Consider the following 9978-nt stretch of genomic DNA (forward strand, 5'->3'; position numbering starts at 1 on the left):
TCCAAGGAATTGAGTAGTACATTTGACAAACACAATAAAAATGATGTACACTCACATAAGACCCCACTCATATACTAGAAAAAGCTTTTATTGTTCATCAGGGTGGTTTTTCCTCATAGGGGCCACCTCACTGACCAGAATGCCACTCACTTTATCTTGGAACCACCATTAGTTACAGAATAAATGAATCATTTCACCACAGTCATATATATATATATATATATATATATATTTAAACGATGGACAACAGCCAGCTAAACAAACAGAAATTAAAACTTTTTTGCTTCTTTAATTGTCAGCTACATTACAGTATTAATTATTTTAAACAGTGTGTATGAATTATTACTACATTCCCCACAGCACATACAGAGGTGACCTAGTTATTTAGTTCTAGATCTTCATGCTCAACCCAGTATATTCAATTAAACCTCATCAACAAATGAAACCCAGTCCCACTAGTGCATGCTCACTACTGAGACAGAACTCAATGACTGGGCTTTCCAAAGGGCCAACCAACAATCAGTCCCATTCTGGATCTCCAGATCCCATGTCAAGATGAAGTTTGGTTGCTCACTCCTCCTTGTTCACTGAAGTCTATAGAAAAAGACGGGAAAACTTCAGATACCTCTATTTTGGGGGGCTTTGAAATGAGAATAAAAATTTAGATAGACTATTTCCTAACAAAGAAGGAAACATTAAACACAGTTAAAGATAAGTAAAGCAGCTTCAAGCTGTTTCGTTAATGTTATTATATTGGACCAGTCTTTAAAATTAAAGTCATGAAGAACATTCTGGCAAATGAGGTATATGAAAGATGACAGATAATCGTGTAAGAGGTGCATAAAAAATGTATTTCTCCATACCTCTTGTAGAATACAAAATTTTATGAATGTTCTGCCGAGTACAGCAGACTAATCTACATGCATCTACTCATATGATTTATATATGTAAGAACAGAGATTGATGACAACTTACCTTGTCTCCGCCAACATTCATTAAGGCTTCTAATTCCTGCTTCCAACCAAGGAGCTCCACCAGCTTTTTTGCCCCACTAACTACGTCACCCAGCTCAGCCACGTCATTGTGACGTTGGGACCCCCAAGCAAATGGCCCCACAAGATCTCGATTTATCAAAAGCCGTGACACTGAACCACGCACGGCACCAGCCAAGCTGGCGAAGGGCTCCACCTAACAATTCAGAAAATAAGCCTTTTTAAAAGCAGTCAACAGATAACCCAACAGTGACATCTGCTGGGGATGTAGTTCCATAACACAAGGCCTACTTTTGCAAATGATCTTCATATTATATACAGGTGTATTTGGTGTAAATCTGACACAACCATTTCAAATTATTGTCTAATTATTTTACATGTTTATAATGTCCTCATATTAATTGTTGGCCAACTGCAGCACTTAAAATATACTCCCTTTTATACAAAAAAAAAATCTATTTAAAACCTAGATATTAATATGTTAACTAGTTTTTTTATTGATTATTTATTTGATTAATCATATGGAAAATCAAACAATTATTAATTATTAAAAATTACTAATTTTAATCCAATATTTTTAAAAAACATACTATTGTCCTCCAAAGAATGTTCAGTTTGAAGGCTATGAAAACAATTATAGTGAATGCATCTATGCTATACATTGTGCAAAAAGGGTTAAAATATAAACATTACATTAAAAAACAACAACTGATTGCTTACCATTTTTAGGCAGAAGTTAAAATCGCTAAATTAAATATCCCTAAATTAAATAATAGACAAAAACACAGACTAAATGTAAAACTGGTACAAGGAACACACACATTCGCTCATCTGAATATAGTAATTGTATTGCATTTATACTCCATTACAATAATCACTGTTACGGCTCTCATCTGAAAAATACAACAACTTGTCACATTTTAAACCTACATTTGTCCAAAAAGAAATATTTTAGCACAATGTATACGTTAGTCAGAATTACACTCTTATTCTGTTTGACACGCATGCACTGGCGCTCATTCTGTGAAATTTAACTGAGACTCACTTGCTGTCACAAGCCTAATACCCACATAAAAGGATACAACCTAAAAATTTAAGTTATGTGCTAGGAAAAACATGTCTCAAATGCAGCACACATGGGTCTATCTGTCAAAGAACCTGACAGGGCAAGCTGTGTTAAACTATATGCTTTTGTTTCATGCACTTTTCCCACAGCAGCTCACTCTCTGTCCTCCGCTATTTTCCAGATGCATTTTGTCTATAGAAATGTGTTATTATTAACTACTGTAAAGTGATTAGATTGCAGGATGTTTTCAGAGCAGATGCAATAATTTTTTAGCAATTAGTTACTGTTAACAAAGACTCAACTACGTGAGTGCAGGCCAACCAGACTTGGCCCTCAGAGACATACTGTAAAATACAGCAACTAATGGGTTTAAATGTATTATATGGGCTTGGTCTCACACTGCATTTGTTCAGTTGGTACAAATCCAGAGCTCAGCTTTACAAAAAGCTCATTAACAGATCCAGCAGCTTGTCCTCACCTCTAGAGATGTTCCCATGACAATGAGTAAGTCTGCTATCGGGAAGTCTGTAAGGTAGGTGAAAAATTGCTGAGGGAGCTCTTCACCAAAGAATACAATGTCAGGCTTGATGATTCCTTTACAAGTAGGGCATTTGGGGATTGTTCCTTCCATGATATCATTCTGTTGGGAGACAGCCATGAGTCAGGAGCTCAACTCATTCTTTCAACCATACCATAATCAAATCACAGCAAAAGAATATTCTGTCAGAATCAGGTTGTGACATGCTTGTTTATAGTTGGTCAGTTATGGGTTTATATGAAAAGTGCCGTTCCGGGTAAAATATTCAATATCATAGTTCAATGACACATACTTACCCGGAGTTCCTCTCCCTTGTAATCTCTTCGGCAAACTGTGCATGTGGCCGTGGCAAATGTTCCATGTGCCTCCACCAACATATTTGGGGGAATGCCAGCCACTAAATTCAATGAAAGGTCCATAACATTTATAAATTATCTACACAAACTTTGATTCTGCTGGACTTTTTGATAATAATACATAACAGATTTAATTAAAATAGCCTAATTATTATATGAATCTGGGGCCGGTTGCACCAGCTCTGCACATGTTACAACCAGTTTTCATTAAAAGGTTACAACTCTTGTACTACTGAATATTTTTGCCTTGTGCAAATAAATTAATGTGTTATTGGCTTTTTAACACAAACCTGACCTAAACAGCATGCCTCTGCTTGCATCTGTCCATGTTGTGCATGTCAAATAAAATAAAATCATAATAAATAAATGTCAATCCTTATGTTTACTTTTGTATCAGTATTTATTTATTGATCCTTATTCATTTCAAATGCAGTTTCTGAATGTTATTTACACATAAAAATCCCTATTTTCTATTAATGAATAAGTGGTATCATTTTTCAATGCAAACGTATTTTTACCATTAGTTACGTGAGACAAAAGAACTTCACTCACTTCGCTCGAGTCCATCAATGTTTTGTGTGTACATCCTGAGCAGTTGTCCCTTATCATGAAGCAGGCGAATGAAGTAGTGTGTCAGATTGGGTTGGTAATTACCAGGATAAAGCTCTTCGGCAAGAGCAAAAAAAGGGTTTGGATTGTGATGAAAGTAATTTATTTCAAATATGGCCTCAGCATAGGGCAGATCGTACTGTTGAAGGTTGTCATAAAGTCCGCTGCCAGGCGTTCTGTGGGAGAAATAAGATTTAAGAAAAGTTAAAACCATCTCAGAAGTGGATTAGGGGACAACCACCCTTATGAGTCCTACTTTACCTGAAGTCTGGGATTCCACTGGGTGTGCTGATACCTGCCCCTGCCATCACCACAATTCTTTTGAACTTGCGTTCTCTGATATTTTCTGCAATGTTGTCCAGAGTCTGCTGGCGAACATTGCCATGGCCTCATCCAAACAGCCCTCTTACTCCACCACATCTGATAAAGGCAGCTCTATCAGGTCAACATGTTTGATCAAAGTTCAATTAACTTAGAAATGTGTGGGATTCAATTGGATCAATAATTGATGAATGATGATGAATACTTACGGACAATAAAGGAATTGTGAAAGAAATACACAACCCTTCCATGCATGAGGAATAGGAGACAATATCTTTTGATGGGCAAGGTTTGTCCTTGACAGATCTGAGGAAAAGCATCATTGATTGTAAGATTTTCTCCTACCAAGGGTCAAAACGAAATAACAGCATTACAGACTAATCACACAAAAATAAGCTACTTTGCACACATCAAAAATATAGCATGCATTTTACAACGCTTTGCTTCTCTACTAAATTCACATTGTTTTAAGGATGTTTAGATATTTTAACTCGAAAACAAAGACAAATATTATTTTCAGTGCAGAAACAGTAATTCATCAAATTATATAGTATAAGTGTGCAACACGATTGTCAGTAACGACACTGGCATTTGTAACATAAATGTACAGCAGAAACTTAATGACTTCAATAACAAGAAGATACTTTGAGTAGTAGACAGTCCTCTTTTCCATAAGGATTTCTCTATAAAACATAGTCTGCACACATTTAGACCCGTTTTTAAATATAGCATAATGCACTCTGGCTAAGCTTCTACTTTGTCAAAGAGCATACATTATTTCAGCGAATTTGCAGTAGTAAACAAAAACATGCAGGAACAGCCAGAGTCAGACTAGTGGCGCACTTATTACCGTAACAGACATATCGAGTTACCATTCAATTATGTGACAGAAGAAAAACCCACATTGTCCATTCATTCGAATGTATACATGCATTAAAAATATTGTATCGATAAAACATGACTATCTTATGGTTATTATAGGCTTTTAAATAAGTTTTATGTTGAACTGATTTTACTTCAAGGTTAAAATGCGTAATTATTATAGTACTTACGATTGGATCTTATGACAGCTTTTTCATTCTTGTTGATAGGGATTGCAATACTAATACAATACATACAAATAAACATTTAACTAGATAAATGGCCAATAGTAAAAAAATATATACATTAAATGTATTTAATTTCTCATTTCCTTTGATGTGAAGTGTGTATGTAAATATATTCGTAGGCTAGTATGGGTAGATAGGTCATAACTGAGATAGATCTGCGGTACATCGTGACTTTCAGGCAGAATCTAGCATACTAGATGTAATGCATGCTCTTCCATCAGTAGATTCGATATTCTCATAGTTAAATATTTGTATTTCACCAAAACATACCCCATTTGGCACTTTAACTATTTCTTATGCATTGTATGAGTTTGTGTATAAGCTGAATAAAAGGCGAACTTTAATTTTGCTTTCTTGACCGATCGTGGTGTGACGTCACTACCGATGCGCCGCGGACTGTTCATCAGTCTGAGGAAGTTAGCGAGGTGAGTATTTTTCAGTGTTTTTTAGGTGCATGAATCGATATAAAACGTTTACACGTGGTTTAACGTTTTTACAAATGTGCTCCAGCAACATAGCAATATTACTGACGCCGTATTGTGTTAGAAATGTTAAATGGTGTGGAAATAATGTATTGCATTATGTGCAGGTGCAGTTCTAATGTTTCTTTTTTAAATAGCTTAAACATTAATATTATAGTAAAGGACATTCACACATGAGGGAAAAATATTTTTTACTTTGCATTGCATTTTCAGTTCATTTTAAGGTCTAATATGTCTTCAGTTTATTCCAGGAGTTTTTGAATGTTCTCACATCTCATTTTCCATAGAAAATTTGCAGATTTGCAAATTCATTTTCAGCTAGTTTTCTTTCATTAATTGGAATGTGTGCAAAGGATTGTGGGTGATTGGAAGTCGCAAAGGATACACTTGATGCATTCTTCAAAATGCACTGAATGAAGGACATGGAACGAAGGCTGTCTTCTAAAGTATCCTTCAAATTGAGACAGCCTTCAGTGGTGCTTGATGACATGGCAGCCGAAGTATGCCACCTTAAAGTCTGTAGTGCATGTAGGTCACACTTTCTGTAGTTACTCAAATTGCAGAATTTTGCACTTTAATAATCTACAAGACCATATTTACATTTCCGCCTCGATAGAAGACCAACGTGTTCTTACCAGGACATACAAGTCGGTAAGGATGTTACCTGCAAAAGATGTTAGTATTGAGAAGGTAGCATCTGCCCTCCCTCTGAATAACACATATGTCAGGCGTCATAAACATAGATAACTTCTTCACGTGGGGAAAAAGAGAATCCACCCTCCAATATTACTACAGATCTGGGTGAGATTAGGAAGGGTTGATGTAGATCTGTTCACATCGTGAGAAATCGTGCAGTGTCTGCCGTTTAACTCACTGAGGGAACATGATGTGCCATTAGTCACTGACACATGTGATCTGCTTGTTCTTTCAGTTATTGTGTCTAAGTATACAGTATGTGGCAGCTATCTGTATGCCGTGTGGACTTTGAAATTGGTGAGTGCAGGGTACACCTGGCTGTTAGGAATTCACAAGGGGGGCTCATAACATATAAAAAGCCTGTGAATCAGACATGGGATTTATATAATTGTCACCCTGCTGTGTATTAACAGTTGGCAGTATAAAAAAAAGATTTGGTTGTTTATTTTCACAGGTTTGGTCCTGTGGTCCACCATGCCACATAGAAAATCATACAACACAATCTTCAGTGAAGTCACTCCCACAGCAAATCACAAAACATGCTAGAAGTATCCCCATAAAAGGGGCCACTGTGGTTCAAGCCAGCAAGAATCAAGTCTGATGTAATAACACATTCTACATGACACTGAAATTAAGATGGAGTCGAAGAGAGTGAAGATTTCAGTGAGGCTGAATCATGCAAGATGAATGATGAAGAGGCTGAAGAACAAAGAGGTACTGTCTATTTATGATTGTTCAGTAATCACTTTCAGGCAGTTTATCAGATTTGTCCTTTAAATGTCCTTTAATTTAAAGTTTGTTCCTCTTGAATTTACTTTGGATGTGTTACTATGTTTATTTTAGAACTGATGGAATTGAACAAGGAATGTCGAGCACAGAATGAAAAGGAGGAGAATCAGGAAGCTCCCAATTCCATAACTGGAGAAAACTCTTTTAGTGGTTCACAAATTGAAGAGGGGTTCTCTCAAGAAAGCACAGAAGCCAAAAATGCTTTTGCATGCCACCGTTGTGGAAAGACTTTTTCACAAAAAGGACACCTGAAGTATCACATAAGAATTCATACTGGTGAAAGACCTTACAAGTGCCCTCAGTGTGAGAAGTCTTTCACACAAAAAGGCCACCTTAGGGATCATTTAATAACTCACACAGGTGAGAGGCCATTCACATGCCCTCTGTGTGGAAAGGGCTTCATGAGTAAAGGAAACCTTAATATTCACATTAAAATTCACACCCGAGAGAGGCCTTTCACTTGCCTGGAGTGTGGAAAAACTTACACATGTAAAGGACACCTTAAGGAACACTTGGGAGCTCACACTGGTGAAAAGCCTTTCACATGCCCACAATGTGAAAAGAGTTTCACACGGAAAGGAAACCTTAATATTCACATGAAAACTCACACCAGAGAGAGGCCTTACACCTGCCCTCAGTGTGGGAAGAGTTACACATCTAAAGGACACCTTAAAGAACACATAGGAACTCACAGTGGTGAGAGGCCTTTTGCATGTCCTCGATGTGGAAAGTGTTTTACACGCAAAGGAAGTCTTAATATTCACATAAAAGGCCACACTAGAGAGAGTCCTTACACATGCTCTCAGTGTGGAAAGTGTTTCCCAACTAAAGCACATCTTGATAGTCACATAAGAATTCACACTGGAGAGAAGCCGTTCACATGCCCTCAATGTGGGAAGAGGTTTACTCAACGAGGACATCTGAAGCATCACATAAGAATTCACACAGGTGAGAGGCCTTTTTCATGCCATTTGTGTAGTAAAGGTTTCACGCAGGCGCAAAGCCTCAAATTTCATCTGCAGTTTCACTCTGGAGAAAGGCCATTTGGCTGTGATGAGTGTGGTCAAAAATTTGTTTTGGAGTCACTGCTGAAAAGACACCTGAGGACGCATTTAAACGAGCAGCCTTATTTGTGCTCTGTTTGTGGGAAGAGTTTTCTATTCCTTGACTATTTTAAACAGCACCAGAAAATACATAGCGGTGTGAAGTCTCATGTGTGCTCTGAGTGTGGAAATTCCTTCATGAGAGCCAGAGACTTGGAGCGGCATGAAAGAATCCATACTGGAGAAAAACCTTTCAAGTGCTCACATTGTGGAAAGGGTTTCACTGAGTCTGGGAACCTGGTAAAACATGAAAGAGTGCACACTGGAGAAAAGCTGTACCACTGCCTTTCATGTGGGAGGAGTTTTAGACAATCACGTAGTCTACTGGCTCATGTAGAAAAGCACTGTCCACAAGTGGTTACAGTGTCCAACCTTCCGGCTTCAGTTCCAAGCAATTTGTGTGACATTCAGATCAACCCGACGATGGAATCTGTCCAACAGAAGTAGGAATAAGGCCTGTTCGCACCAAGACAGATGTTCGGTGCAATAAACATTTCAATTTGAATGCACTTAATGCATCTGTTTAGACCAACATGAACATTAGCATGCAGTCCATGCAACAATTTTCAAGGACAGGTGTTGTAGTCTGTTTTCCATTGCACTGAAGAAAACCAGCCAACCATTAAGAACTGCACTTTTGGTCACATGCCCAGAGCCACTGCTGTTACATAAAACTACTAATTGGTAATTCTGCTAAATGATGGTAAATAGCAGAGAAAGAATCTGGAACTAGCTCTCTTGTCTCTGTACACTTTTATTTGGTTTTGTTTGATAAAACTATAGTGCATACAAAAGACTGAACTAATGTTTCAAAACTGTATATGTGATACACCATTGTGTATTCACAATTGCAATGTTTGTTTTATTCATATTTATTTATTTATTTATGATGTGAAGAAGAGTTTATTGTGCATACAGTCATCTATCAATTATCACCACTAAAGACTGCGTTTGAATCAATACAGCTCTGGCCACCAGAGAAAGCAGCGCTGTGGGTTACCATGGTGATGCACATTGTGTTTACCTCAGACGCTACCAAGCTGCGCCTGTGGAAAGACACTGAAGTTTGCGTGTGCTTTTGTTTCTCCTGATAATTCAGGTACTTTTAATCTGCCTATGTGTTCCGCGGCAAGGACCCGTAACATATATACTATTGGACCTTTCTTTTCCATGTCAAGTTCCATGTTTGTGCACCAGGGAAATCAGGGTATTTTTGCTTCTCTATTAGCGCCATATACTGTCAGAGAGTGAATTAGTATTTTCATTTAGCCTGTCGGCTGTTAAACACGTTATTCTGCAAAAACAAATCACATGTGGAAATCAGAACAAATTTTTGTGACGAACATTCATGTTTGTGTGAACAGGCCTTTATTTAGTCTATTCATATCCTGCATTTGATGATTAAATTGGCTTGAAAAAGCCAACTTACTGAAATCCTATTTAAACTACTTCTTTTTCTTCTTCTTCTGAGACCAAATTTTAAAGGGGTCATATGATGCTGCTAAAAAGAACATTATTTTGTGTATTTGGTGTAATGAAATGTTTATGCGGTTTAAGGTTCAAAAAACATTATTTTCCACATACTGTACATTATTGTTTCTCCTCTATGCCCCGCCTTTCTGAAACGCGTCGATTTTTACAAAGCTCATCGGTCTGAAAAAGCGAGGTGTGCTCTGATTGGCCAGCTATCCAGTGCGTTGTGATTGGCCGAATACCTCAAACGTGTGACAGAAATGTTACGCCCCTTGCCATATTGTGATGCCTTGTCCCGGCCGGAGCGACGAGACAAAAACATTAAAACCCATTATAAACGAGGAATTTGTTGCATCCAGTGGGGACATTACGGATTATAATGACTTTTTACGCAGTCCATTGCATCGCACCGCGTAAACATAAAACCATGTCTGCATTTGTGAT

General features: G+C 37.6%; 1 protein-coding gene and 1 pseudogene across 2 annotated transcripts; one reads left to right on the forward strand and one right to left on the reverse strand.

Moving 5' to 3' along the window:
- Nucleotides 1–267: 267 nt before the first annotated feature.
- LOC107686839 (NAD-dependent protein deacetylase sirtuin-3-like) lies at nucleotides 268–4614 on the reverse strand (annotated as a pseudogene).
- Nucleotides 4615–5351: 737 nt separating this feature from the next.
- Nucleotides 5352–8714, forward strand: LOC107686838 (gastrula zinc finger protein XlCGF57.1-like). 2 transcript variants are annotated; one of them, XM_016483995.1, is made up of 4 exons: nucleotides 5361–5416; nucleotides 6405–6466; nucleotides 6624–6883; nucleotides 7013–8714. In XM_016483995.1, the coding sequence occupies exons 3-4, from the start codon at nucleotides 6853–6855 to the stop codon at nucleotides 8506–8508; spliced, it is 1527 nt and encodes a 508-aa protein (XP_016339481.1). In that variant the 5' UTR covers nucleotides 5361–5416; nucleotides 6405–6466; nucleotides 6624–6852; the 3' UTR covers nucleotides 8509–8714. The 2 variants fall into 2 exon arrangements, with proteins under 2 accessions (XP_016339480.1, XP_016339481.1); XM_016483994.1 differs by lacking the exon at nucleotides 6405–6466 and having other exon boundaries at nucleotides 5352–5416.
- Nucleotides 8715–9978: the final 1264 nt, after the last annotated feature.

This window comes from Sinocyclocheilus anshuiensis, unplaced genomic scaffold (genome assembly GCF_001515605.1).
Source record: "Sinocyclocheilus anshuiensis isolate Anshui unplaced genomic scaffold, SAMN03320099.WGS_v1.1 scaffold773, whole genome shotgun sequence".
Taxonomy (NCBI): domain Eukaryota; kingdom Metazoa; phylum Chordata; class Actinopteri; order Cypriniformes; family Cyprinidae; genus Sinocyclocheilus; species Sinocyclocheilus anshuiensis.

Bases quoted from the DNA above. Each gene is read 5' to 3' on its own strand.
- LOC107686838 (XM_016483994.1), top strand. From the start codon at position 6,853: ATGAATGATGAAGAGGCTGAAGAACAAAGAG. The intron at 6,884-7,012 runs GTACTGTCTATT...TGTTTATTTTAG, and splicing joins AGAGGCTGAAGAACAAAGAG to AACTGATGGAATTGAACAAG.